The sequence below is a fragment of the Alligator sinensis genome, unplaced genomic scaffold (genome assembly GCF_000455745.1).
Source record: "Alligator sinensis unplaced genomic scaffold, ASM45574v1 scaffold179_1, whole genome shotgun sequence".
Classification (NCBI taxonomy): domain Eukaryota; kingdom Metazoa; phylum Chordata; order Crocodylia; family Alligatoridae; genus Alligator; species Alligator sinensis.
This window is the reverse complement of record NW_005843324.1, coordinates 85,393-99,423: the sequence shown is the minus strand read 5'-3', so window position 1 is coordinate 99,423 and position 14,031 is coordinate 85,393. Positions and strand designations below refer to the sequence as shown.

General features: G+C 41.3%; 1 protein-coding gene across 3 annotated transcripts in view; it reads right to left on the bottom strand.

Moving 5' to 3' along the window:
- SASH1 (SAM and SH3 domain containing 1) overlaps positions 1-14,031 on the bottom strand; it is a 141,816-nt gene that overhangs the window by 46,665 nt on the left and 81,120 nt on the right. The window contains exon 1 of one of the 3 annotated variants that reach the window (XM_025194852.1): positions 5,746-6,013. The exons of the other annotated variants lie outside the window; for them this stretch is intronic. Within the exon in view, the coding sequence (XP_025050637.1) occupies positions 5,746-5,757 (12 nt within the window). The 5' untranslated portion in view covers positions 5,758-6,013. Of the gene's footprint in view, positions 1-5,745; positions 6,014-14,031 lie in introns of those variants that run through there. 3 annotated transcript variants of the gene reach the window in all.

Here is a 14,031-nt window from a genome sequence, read left to right as displayed (position 1 = left end):
TCCTGCCCTTGTCTTCCTTCCCATGCATTGTATAATAACTACTTCCACGTCCCCTTTCAGAACACTTCAGGCAGGGCTCTTTTCCCAGGGCTCTTCTTACCACACCAGTTATGCTTCTGTGGTTTGGGTCAGGCACTGGTCTGTCTGGCCTCTCAAAACGTGCTGTTTAAACCGGGTTATAAACAGCTTCTCCAAAATGAAACTCTATCATTGACTCTTTTTTCCAGTCCTTCCCAGAAAATCAAAAACAGCAGCACAAGGAAAGGGAAGGGAAGGAGGAGACCTCATCCTCTCCTCGTTCATTCGTTACACAATGCCACAGCTACAAAATACTCTTTTCCTCCTCCCCCCTCCCCACGCTCTTTCTGAAGGCTCTCAAGGCTAGGATTAAGATGGACACAGCATTCCTCTGACACTGACCAAGGGAAAACTCTGACCTTTTCAGATATACAGTACAGTCCATATTCCCCAACATCCCGTTTCATTTTGCATCTGATCCAGTATGTTCAGTTCCAGCTGTTTTCCCTCAAGTATCAAACATTACAGAGACAAAAAAAAATTCCCTCTCTCTAGCAGCAGTGACACAACAAGCTGAAACAATCCATTCCTTGTGAACAAGATGAGTGCTTCAATTTTCGAGCCAGATCCAATGTTCAATATGCTACTTCCTCTGTTTTAATCTGTTTAGAATGTAAAAAAAAAAAAGGGGGGGGAGAGGAGGAAAGACTCCAATTCGTACAGTACAGCACTGGCACTGTACACAGCGCATTCCAGAGGGCAGCGCTGACTCCAGCTGGAGTGCTGCGCGGATCGTATACCTTACTTTGTCTGCATTCACGGCCCAGCCAATTCATCACGTTCTAAGGTCCTGCACAAAAATCTTAATGTAACTTCCTGTCAATGAACTTCACGGCATCTGAGCTCCCATGCCAGACAGCATCAATATTTTCTTCTCATATTTTAGATTTAAAGAAAACCCACTGACCTGCCTTCATTTAAACAGCAGCGTGCTTATAAAAGCTTACTGGCTTGTGTATTAGAACGAAGTAACAGAACATATGATGGGCAAGGATGTCAGTGAGCAGCTACGTGTACACAAGTACATTTTCAAAGGCACAAAGGAGTTGCCTCAAAGGGATTCATTCTTTTTAAAAGTCACGAGGAACTAGGCAGAGCTTTGACAAATCTACTTCATGGTGTCAAATTTTTCAGCTGGTGCAGCAGATGACATTGCCTGCCAAAATTATTGGGAAATTTGTCATGTGTACCAAAAATGTAATTCTCCCAGGAGGTCCAGGGAAACCAGTGGAGCTATATGAGCAGAGAATTTGCCCCACATTGTCTAATTTACTTATTTGCAATGAAATTCACACCACTGCCAAGCAAAAAGGAGGAGGGGGACCACAGGTCTGATCTCGCATGGCAATTCCAATGGTCCTAAAAACAAGGATAAAATTAGAACGCAAGAATTATCATAGGTACAAACTATGCCTGTACTGATGAATGATGACTGGTGCCTCCTGAGACTGAGGGGGCACCATGGCAGCAAGCAGGGATTGCCCGCAGCTGCTGGCATCATTGTTGTCAAGTGGCGACCGCCCATAGCCACCAGCATTGGTGGCGGTGGAGGGAGAGGGTGGTGAGCAGGGACTGCATGCTGCCGGCTGCGTCGGCAGTGCAGGAGAGGGTGGGGGTGTGTGCAAGCGGCGGCTGCCCGCAGAAGCCGGTGGCAGCTTCGGCAGTAGCCAATCTCAGGGGGAACGCGTGCCCCCCCCTCGTGCCTGCCCTACATGTCACCTATGTCTGTACTAGTTACCCCAACCTGAAGTTTATTATTTTAACACAATAATGTAGCATAGCACCAGACTGGTTAAATCAGGAAAAATTTTCCTGTAAGATAAAACTTCAGGTCAGAAACTGGAGCTGGCAGGAGTTACTGAGGGTTGAACAAAACAAACATCCCTTATCAAACATCTTTGGTTTGGAGGAAAAATGGAGATTGGGGTTGAAGCAAGAGCAAGAGATAGGACCTTTTCTTCCAAGAGGCACATCCTAGCATGTGACCACCACCAACCTTTCCATGAGTGATGCATTTATTTTAAAACAAATTAGACAGACATTTAAATGCAATGAACTTTAAAAAAAAAAGTCATTGCCTTTATTATTATTCCAAATACTCATCAATTCTTTTCATATACTCTTGCTTTCGAGGACACTACTTTAAAAAAAAATGTGATCTCAGAAAAACTCAAGAGGCCCATTTACAACCATACTTTCTTGGGAAAAGACATGGCGGTCCAAAACAACAAACCTTACCAACATCACTGTTGTCAATTAAATAACTGTCCTTTCATCATCTTAAGAAGCATAGATTTAGTAGATAAGGATGACATTTCTCAAATGCCTGACAACTATATTAGTTATTGGTGTTTTCTAGTAACACTCAGAATACTTGGTATAGCATAAACAGACAGGTGTGATCCCTGGCACCAAGAGTTTACCCACTCAATAAAACAAGGGAGAAAAAAACCCCAAGTCCTCTAAAAATTGGGCAGCATCTCCTGCAGTTTCAGCATCATTCCATATTTCTTTCCTTCAAATCTAGGTTATTTTATGGATAGTAAAGGAACACTTCCAAACCTTACTCAGCTGAAAGTTATCAGCTCATATAAACAACGGAAGCCACTGGATAATCCTTTGACTAAAAGTACAGCAAATTCTGAAATCAATTAGAAGATCATGCAGCATGGAGATGTACACACACACACACACACACACACACACACACACACACACACACACTATAATATATGATACTCTATATATAATACACACGCATGTGCATACAGACGCACACACAGCTATCTGCATGTATATGTATGCATCTCCACACTGCATAGTCTTCTGCTTGATTTCAGAGTTTGTTGTCACTTTTAGTCAAAGAATTATCCAGTGGATTCGTATATCTATATCTATATATGTGGGGAAGTAAGATGGTTAAAGAGAGCAGACAGGAGAACGATGGATTCCAAAATGTATGCCATTTATGCCACTAGTTAGGAAATGCCAATTTGCTGAAACAGAAACTACTTGCGAGGTGGAGTTGGTTGTGATGAATTTCCTATTAAAAAAAAAAAAACTGGAAAAAACCCAGAAAGTCAAAACATCACATTTTGGCATTTTAAAAATGGAAATTTCTAGTTTTGGTTCTAAGTGATTTTTTTGTGGGTATTAAAACCTAATATTAAAAAAAATTGAAATTAAAATGATGTGTTGAAATTATTTAACCAAAACATTCTGATTAACCCCCAACCATTCTTTTTTGGAGGATTTTCAGTAAATAGACATTTCTGAGATTCAGACTTTTTGTCCCTATTTAGGTAGAAAAATATTTTTGAATTCTTAAAATGTCATCAATATTCATATAGGCTGAAAAAGCAGCTTCCTTCCCAGTTGTAAGATGTTTTGCAGAAGGTATCAATTGAGTTTGCTACTGAAGTCAAATAAATCCTCTTAAGTCTTTCAATGTAGTGTATGTAGTAATACAAAAAGCACAGGTATAGCCTCTCTGGAGATGCAAGGAAGACCTTTTCAAAGAGTTGCCCTGAGTAGAATGACTGATAGGAAATGAAGAAAGTCTGCATTAGGGTAAATGGTTTCCTGCAGGGAAGGGTCCCACAGCAATCAGAAAGAAAGGACACTTTCTAGCATTCAGCATAGTAGGTGTCCCACTCAGGGGTCAGAGAGCACTTACAGTGTAGTGACTCCATAAATACTTTATTGCTACATGCATAAGGCTATCTTATTACACTAAATTTCAGCATAGCTAACTCTCTCTGTATAGCAAATACAGTCCAGTAATATGCAGAACACCCTGACACTCAAGTAGCCACATGAAGAGGCCTCTTTTAATATTCTGCAGGGAAAACAAATGGATTTACAGTACTGTAAATAGGAACAGCTTCATTTCCATCTTCTCTGCTGCAAATTTTTTCCATCCAAAAGCCCATATGGCTCAAGTTTTAATTATTTTGGCTAATGCTGTATGTAGTAATTCTGTGGTGAATGCTTAAGTGTTTCATTTCTAGTTTCCATGGCAACATTACATCAGATTGCAGACAGCTGGCTCCACAGTTTTAAACCATAACAAATTGACCAAGCCAATACACAAAATTATACGTGCTTTAAAGAGATAGTGCACCATTCAGCTGCCAGTGGAATATAGCAAAGCCTATGGGGCCTATTTGGCACAAAAGTTAGGGCGGAGCCTCCTTTCCCAGCTTCTTTTGGAACAAGTGCATCCTTGACACATCTGCAATGTTCTAATAGTGAAGAAATCAGGCCAGCTTGGAGAACTCTATTACACAGACGCACGAAGGACTATAGGGAAACGGGAACTAAATTAACAGCATCTGTAAATACCAAGGACTGCATACAAAGGACACATCGGAGGGTTGGAAAAAATACAAGCAGTCTCAACCTTGCTCAGCTCCTTCATCAATAACAAATGTGATCATGAAAGCATGGAAATGTTCTCAAAGCACTAACTGAGCCATCCCCCGCCTGTCCCCTGGTACCAGAAATATCCTCCTTTATTCCATACCCCACGCAACTCCCCACTCCAAGAAACCACCCTCAAAACTTTCCCCCCACAATCCCTCAACTAAAATCAGAACAACTCGGGGGGGGGGGGGGGGGGGAAAGAAAAAGGAACCATGCAAACTCAAATCAAGGAACTAACAAGAGCTTATTGCACTCAAGCAGCCCTAAACTTACTATCCTGCACTCAGCTTGCCTCCCTTCCACCTCCTCTCCCTTCTCTTCCCGACTCCTTTATGCTTGTCCATTTAGAGCATAGGCTCTCTGCAGTAAAGAAATGTCCAACAATGCTAACTTCCCCATTTTAATCAACTCCTTAAACTAAAGCGGGTATGGGAGGTATTTGGCATTTTTGGTGGGATGTAAAACAGAAGTAGCTAACATTTCACAGGGCTATGCTATACTTGGGATCATGTCAGAGCTTCAGCAGTGTTCTTTGTAAAACACACAACGCGCAAACATGCAAGTTTAAGTGTTTAAAAAAAATAAATATTAAGACAGTGTACACATCAAGTCAGTTTAATTGATTATTTTGCTTCAGCTCTGTACACAAACACATACACAATGTTTTATTCAAGCTGTATGAAGCCATTTGGAAAGCTGTCAAGCTTTGAAAATTAATTTCACGCCCCGGTAATAGTTTATTTCTGCACTGAACCAGGATACCTCTGAACATCTGATTGAGCCCCAGATTGCAATTGTGTTTGGACAGTCAGACAATTCTTGAGGGACAAAGTGGGGCAAATGCACAAGTTGATTAACAGATCGCAACATTCCTTGTTTGCTCATTACAGAGTTCTGAGCCCCATAGCATAGCAAAGAGACTTGCTGCTCCCTTTAGGAGATGTGGCTACACGTGTCCCTTTCTCCTTTTCCCTCTTTACATTCATCAACACTTGGATGAATGAACTTTACATCCATCAAAACCCTCCAGCTATTCTACTTCAAAAACCCCCAAAAATGCCTGGATAGGAAGACAGGAAAACAGAACCAAAAGAATTCAAAATCCCAGGGAAAGGAAAAGAGGAGACAAGAAAAGCTCATCATGCTGTACTTTGCCTAAGAATAACCACAAAAGCCTTTTCTCTCTCTATCTGAGATATAAGTACATCCTCTCCACATCACACCACACACACAATGACTTACCAGCTTCGGCATTTATAGGCCTAAAGCTCAGTTTCAAAAGATTCCCCAAGTGCTCAACTCCTGCTCCGTCAGCTTCGTAACTCTAAAATTCAGGTTTAGACACCTCTTCTTAACTATTATAGTTGATTCGTATCCTGTGCACACGATGCCTCTTCTCTGGAGTTACATTATCAGACACCAAACTAGCTCCAGTTCTACTACTTAATACGCAAGGAAGGAAAAAAGCACGATGCTGGACTCAATTAGCTGTTTTCTGCTCACTGATTGATTCTCCCAGTTACTTGCTAGCTGCATAACTTTCAAGAAAGGCATAAGTCATCAGCTCTAAGCAAATCGTCTATTCACCACAAGGAAAAAAGGGAGTGTTGTACATGGCAAACAATCCCTGTTTTCACTGACGGAGGCTTGCTGACCTCTTGCTGGCCTCCAGTTCCTTAATTACTGTCTACGGAATTTCAGTGAAAGAAAAAAAATACAGAGAATCTGTGCAAAGCCAGGATGAGGACTGACCCTCAAACACTACCATTAGAGTGGAGGCGGTGTCTCTAGGAAATACAATTCAAAACCCTTTACCCAGGCTTTTCATTTTAATATTTTTCAAAATCCTTTTAATAATACAATACACCCTTTTATAAAAAACTAGTTCTACTGCAAATTAAGCCTCATATAAATGTTGTTTTTTTTAAACATTGATTTTAAGCCTATGCATTTGTTGTTCTGCAGTACTATTATTCATTGTGTCAAAATCATTGTTTCTAAGGGATGCATATATCACTTCCTCACTAGCCATCACCTTAGGGTCCCTCTAAAATCCTATTAATTAAAACTTCTGCTTGGCCTGGGCTACTGCTTACCCCAGGCTCCTCTATGAGGCACTCCATTATGAACTTGTAAGGTGAGATCTTCTTCTAAAGTTCTGAACTCAAACCCTATGTCCAATTTCCACCTTTCCTGGGATATGGAATCTGAGGTTCACTAAATTGGCTTTAATTTACAGTGAACTGCTCACCACCGAACAGGCTAAGCAGTTCCAGAAGCCAGGGACTACCAGGCTGTTGGGATAACCTAGCCAAATCCCATCCCCAATAGGAACTTTCCTGTGCCAATGGCTGTGTGTGGCAGGAAGAAAGTATGGAGGAATTACATTCACTCAGGGCTTTCCCTTGCACAAAAATTACCCCTCAGTGGCTAGTTACAGTAGTTTAACACCATGTCAGCTACACATAGCAGAAGGTCTAAAAATCTGGGGTTGTTTTTTTTTTTTCTGGTGAATGGGGCTTAAAAATCTGGGGTTGTTTTTTTTTTTTCTGGGGAATGGGGGAATTTTTTTCATGGCCAATTTACCCACTTGAATACTTTTTTCAACTTCTTCATTATACCAGAAAACAAGAGGGCAAAGCTGTACCTAAGCATGGCACTTTCCAGGATGGATTTGATTTAAATCAAATCGATTAAGTCATGATTTAAATCATTGGTCAGGAAGCCTCAATTTAATCACTGCTTTCTACAAAAAGTGAATTCTTGTCGTTTGATATCCTCTGTTCATTTAACTTATTGAAACTTTGCACTTGTAGAGAGACATAAGGGCTTGACTCTGTGTACACAAACTTATAGAGACACAATAGGGTTGATGGGTGGGTAATCAGGTCTGTTGTCTCTCATCTCCATATACTGCTTTAACAAGGATATTATCTCTGGAGACACAAATCCAGTTTGAGAACTGAAACTAAGCAGCACAGAGATGCTTAATGGGATCTTCTACACTGACCACTGAGTCCCATTGGGTACAGTGGTTTTATTCAATCTTTACTACCCTATAGAGGAGCCTCTGGGAACCCCAAAAGATTGGCCTCTAATATAGTCCATGGCCTGTTATGACTTATTTATAAAACTTTTCGAAAAAGGCTACATGAATATATATAATAGTATATAATTAGATGTTATAATCCCTATTCCATGACAATGTCTTTGAGCTTTAAAGTATCTTATATTAAAACTATCTTTATATATTTTTTTTAAAGCATCTTGACAAAAAAATACAATTAAATCAAAAAAATCCTGACAAATAAAAAAAAACAACAATTTTTTTTAATTAAAAAAAATTGTTGATTTTTATCCACCCTGGCACTTTCCATTCCCTATGAATCATATGAACATTTTTTCATGTCTTTCTTCTGTTAGTTTTTACTCCTTCTCTCAGTATTTGGCTTTTCATTGGAACCATAAAACTGTAAGGTAAAATGCCAATGAGACCTCGAGGATTTGGTAAACCACTGAGTTTGCTATGGTTTCACTTGGACATGGGTCAGTTTTACTTGAAACACAGCAGAGACTACTTTGAAATTTGTCCCATATTCTTTAAAGGGCGCATGGACACCTTTAAGGGAGACCCAAGTTTTGGGCTTCCAACTTAAGCATTGCCTGGTTTCAGGTTTCATTAAGGAAGCTTCTCAAAGCTCTAATCACAGCAGGAGTTGTGTATGTAATAGTGGTTGTGTCTACACAAGCCATTTATTGCAGATCTGTTTAATCCGCTCCACAGTAAATGACTCAGTGTCTATACATGAGGCCCTATTAGGCCACAGTAAACTAATAAATTCCACCTCAGGTTAGTTCTTATAAATACTAGTATTATCCTGCAGGGGAGTTTTTTCACGTGCAGCAACACGTGTGTAGACGCTGATGGGACTGGCTGGGGCAAGAGGGTGCTTCAGTGCGGGGGCTGCCTTCTGGCTAGCTCTGCACTGGAGCACCCTTGTACTCCAGCCAGCCCCTCAACAGCATGCTGATTCAGGTCAGAGCAGCCCCAGGCTGGCAGGCTGAGCCCCCAGGCCCTGCCAGCTGCTCTGATCCATTTCAAAATGCTGTGGTCCTGGGTGCACATTCAAATGCAGTGCCTGGGAGCAATAAACTCCAGCGCGATATGTGCCGGAGTTTATTGCTTCAAATTAATAGCACGTGTAGACGCACCCAGTATAGAGTGTTTAGATGTGATAACATGGACTGTATAACGAGGTTAGAAGAAAACTGCCTCCAAAGCATTAATGAACTATAAGAGGTCAAAAATGCATCTGCTACCTAAAAAAGTAACTGTAGATATATAAAACACATTGTGCACAACATATCCCTGGTGTCCCTGCCTTCTGAAGTAAACCAAAGAATGTGAATATATCAGAACTTTGATTGGACCAGTGCTGCTAATGAACAAATCCAAAGAGCGCTCAGATGGCTAGTCTGGCAAAAGATATATTACACATTAGCTGGTGATGACATTGCCTACTGAAATTTCTGGGAAATACTTGTCATATGGACCAAAACATTTACTTTTCCCAGGAGGTCTGTCTTAGTTTCAAGATGCTCACTATCTGCAGGTTTTCAGCTAAAATAACTTCACAGGACACCTCTCCAACTTCTGCATATAGAAGCCAGACACACTTTCTTATGGGGAAGAATACTTCATTTTGTAATCAATCTAATTGGTTTTAATGGGATGACAACTACACTGATGTACCACTCAACAGGGACATGAGCACGAACCGCTATAGTGTGCAAGTTATTTCATATCTGTTATAGTACAGTATCCTTTCAGAGTTTCCTTGCTCCATACTAATTCTGAAAACAGGGCTGCTAGCAAGGGTTTCTCTTAATTGTCTGTTCCATTTTGGCAAGGCTGAGGGGGCCTGGGGACAACCCCTATTCTTTGGACTATACCAGGCTAAGAATGAATGGAGTGTAATGTCATTGCCCATGGGAACCAAATTCCTGACACACAATAAAAATCAAGGGTTAGAACAGTGAGCGATTAAATGTAGCTAAACTCATATCACAGAAAGTTTATAGTAACAGAGATCCCAGTAACGAGGGGTGGGGTAATTTAAATTCCATTATTGCAATATTTTTCAAACAGTAAAACAAATAAAAGGCACCACCATAAGCTAAAAGGAAGGAAACACCAATCCCAGGGTGAGGCAAGTGGCAAACAACAGGAGTTCAATTAAAATTCCCTATTGTGTCACGGGAAAAGATTATTCAGCATGGGGCTGCCAAGTAGGGCAGTGAAACGCATGGGTTTTGAGACTCTTGCTTTCTGAACTGAGCAAGGCTTTGTTCCAGAAGTAACGTGCTTGGTCTCTGAAGGGATGGGGGGGGAGGGAAACCACATTATGATTACAGCAACTCCTGCTGGCTGATTCAAACAGGGAGAAAGGCATTTTCAATAGAAGAAACTGTTAACCATAATCTCCCAGATGAATATTAAGTAGGGGAAACAGGCAGCTGCCAGATGGAGAAAGGTATAAATGAACAAAGTAATATGTTACCCATATAACCTCCAAAAGAAATATTAATGAACTCCAGCTCCTCCACTCCCTCCTCATCTCATGGCCTAATATCGTGTGGCAAATTCAGGTAACACGGCCTTGTCTGCATGTGGACAGAACTGTGCTGGTTAGTATGATCTTTAAATACAGTTGTTACTTGCACATTTCTAATCTATTTTCTTTGAGCTACGTGAGCAGAGTTATTTTTTCTGAGCCTTATTACAACCTAACTGCTCAGGGCAGAAGTGGGCAACCTTTTCTGGCTGCAGGCTGGAACAACTCACCTGCACTGAGAAGTGTGCGTGTGAACACAGATGCTACTGCCACCTGCAGTCAGAGGCAGGAGTTAGGACACAGATGCTACTGCCACTTGTCTCCACCATGGCATGCAGAGAGCTGCCACAACTGGTGCTCATCCCCACAGTGGGGACACTGGGAGAACGTTTGCTGCCAAAGCCACTTGCTGCTAACCCTGCTGAAGGCACACATCCATGGGCTGGGTCCAGCCTGTGGGCTGCTGACTGCCGACCTATGATATAGGGCCAAAACCAGCCCTCACAGGTGGAAACTTCCAAGTCAACAGGAATTTTGGTGAGTCACCAAAGGGCTGAATTAGCTCACACCCAATAATTCAATACAATATGGTTGTTCAGAAAACAAAACAAAACATTCCTTTAACTAGAGCTATCCCTAGGGGTGTACAGAGCCCAGGGCATATCAGCCTGTGCGGGGCTGGGGAGTTGGGATGGTGACTGCCTGCCCTTGGTGGTAAAAGCCTGCCTTTGGCGGCAAGGACACAGCGGGGCCTGTACAGCACTGTCTGCAGGGCCCCCCAAAGCACGGGGCCTGGGGCGGTTGTCCCTATTCAGCCCCCACCCCAGGGCCGGCCCTGGCTTTAACCAATGACAAAGAAAACTGATGCAGAGTTCTGCTAGCCACAATGGCGTGTAAACATACACCTAGGTGAAGCTGTTTCTGCATACAGTATGGACAGGTCCTCCATGGTAATCCATAATGGCAATAAAACTAATTTAGTTTTATTCTTAACTTTACCACCAAAATGTTTTTCTTGAAAACTTTAAAAATGCTCTAAACAATTTCCCTGGATATGAAAAAAAGAAAAAAGAAACCCAATGGATTGTAAAGAGTTTCTGGAAGCCAAGCACAAACACATTTTGGAATATCTGTTGTAATGTGTTATCATCTGTGCACGGTACTTACTTTTAAAATATGTTCACGAGAAGCTGCAATGCTGATTTGTGTTTCTCTATTACTAGACCCATAGGGCAGTAAATGTGGCCTTATATGTGGGGAGAGGTGTAAAAAGAGCCTCAACTAAAACATAGTGCCATCCTTTCACTAGCTTCACTAGGTACTAGTCTTAAGCGGCTGAGAGCCCGCTGAGAAGTCAGTGGGACCCTAGGGAACAGAAGATCAGGGAATTCAGTGTTACAAATATAAAGATTACCTTGATATTTATGACTGTTACTAACTCTGACAGCATTATATCAGGACACAGAAACATAACTAGGCCATGCAGGATACAGCTCAAGTTTGTTCACTGGACAAATTGCAGTATAAATATAAAGACAAAAGCTCTCCATTCATCTGTGTGCGCGCTCAGTAACCAGCTTCCTTCCACTACTTCAAAGAGTACACAGGGCTCTGAGGGATTTATAAGTTTCTTGAGAGACAGCAGAATGCAGAAACATCCACTTCCACTCTCAAGTCTTTGATGGAGAAATTAAATTGCAAAAACTCATGAACTGTGTGTTAGAGGCAACTATGAGCCAGTTCTAATGCATGGAAGTCCATAATCTCTGTGATGAAACCAGCTTTCAAAATGTTCTGAAATATGTATGTCTGTGCAACACTATATTACCTGCGGGTAATAAGAGACCACAATATGAATATTTGCTGGCAGTGCGATGCTGTAGCCAGCAGGGCAAATACTCTGGCGTGCATCAACTGAAGCATCTCCTGCAAAACCAAGGAGGTGATTCTTCCGCTCTATTCGGCGTTGGTGAGGCTGCAGCTGGAGTACTGCATCCAGTTCTGGGTGCCACACTTCAGCAAGGACATGGACAAGCTTGAGAGAGTCCAAAGAAGAGCCACCCGTATGATCAAAGTCTTACGTGGCAAGCCATATGAGGAAAGGCTGAGGGATCTGGGACTCTTCAGGCTGAAGAAAAAAAGGCTGAGGGGGGACCTGGTAGCAGCTTACCGCTACACTAGGAGAATACCTCAAGGGCTCGGTGAGCAACTGTTCACCAGGGCACCTAAGGGGAAAACCAGGAGTAATGGCCAAATTCCTGGAAGACCGATTCAGGCTCAACATTAGGAAAAACTTCTTCACCGTCAAGGTGCCCAGACTGTGGAATAGTCACCTACCCTGGAAATCTTCAAGAGGAGACTGGACAGTCACCTTGCTGGGGTCACCTGACCCCCAGTTATCTTTCCTGCTTGGTGCAGGGGGCTGGACCCGATGATCTTCCAAGGTCCCTTCCAGCCTCACAATCTATGAATGAATCTATGCGGTTTACATTCTGGTTTATGATAACTACCAAATAGCTCTCATTCTCTTCTTCACTTATGTTAAATGCTAATTCCAATATTCTTTAGTTCTTAATTTAATTCCCATTAGTTAAACTAGCTATATTAAAATAACCTTAAAAGGGTTTCCCTGGTCACTATAATGCAGATTCTCATGTGATTAGTAATAAAATAATTTGCACAACTGGTTGAAGGTTTCAAGACTCCATCTATAACAAAACTAAAATCAACAGAAATTTTTTTAAATTGCTACATTTGGAAAGCTCCAGCAGTCTAAACCACTACAGTTTTATAGAGCAGTATTGCAAAATACAGTTACGCTTCTTGGATGTTCTGAGATAACTGGCTTTAAGGAAGTTTTTCTGTATTATCTCTTTGTACTTATGGGACAACATAAATGGCAGCTTTAATTGCAAAAGTCATTTCAAATTGTAGTCTTTTATCTGACCCAGCTTTGTACCAATAGCCTGATAAAGCTGGTTGTGGATGCATGAATGATACCTTGCTGATTTAATCATTAGAGCATTTTTATATAATAATGTAATTACACATATGAAAAAGCTACACAGAAAAGGGCAGACTTGTGGTCCACCCCATTCAGTACCCTCTCTCTAACAAGAGCCAGCACCAGATAAGTCAATACCAAAGACAAAACCAATGCTCAACTTTCTTTTAAATTTTAGTCCAATTAAACAATAAATTCAATTTTAAAAAGCACAAAATATTACAAAGAATGAAAACAACAAAATAGCTATTTTGCACTTATTCAAACTATTTTCTGTGGGGACTTCTGGTCTTTCATTAAGATATGTGTCAACATGAGATGGAAAAGAGCAAAAGTGAAGCTGGAAGCTTTCCCACATAACGTTCTTAAAGTAAATGATGATTCACATTGCATAACTTGGGATTTACCCAGAATGGCTCTCATGCTTTACAAAGACAATTAAATGCATGAATTAAGTTCTGGTGAACAATGCTGAGTTGATAGTCCTAGAGAATGAAGACTAACTTTTGCAAAAGGTAGGTACAGAGGCAGGGTTGGATCTTCATTTTTCTGCTAAGTTCTGCATCCCTGGGACTTCCTGAGGGAATAAGAGGGTCATGTATTTTCCAGGCAAGCTTTCATTCCACTTGGGCTCTTTGCTGAGACTGAGAAGGCCATCAGGCCAAATAGGCTCCTGTAAGAACGTGGTCAGGATAACTGATGATCTTTTCAAACTGAGTCATATTATCCAATCTGAAGTCTGTGGTAGCAAGAGAGGTTTCTAGATGGCTGACAGTTACTTCCTGACCATGGATGAAACAAACTGCAAAAAATATATAGCTCTGGCCAATCATAATTATGACTTAATTTAACTTATACCTAGGGAAAAGGTCAGAAGCTGGAGCTGCTACACCGCTAACCCTCAGGAAT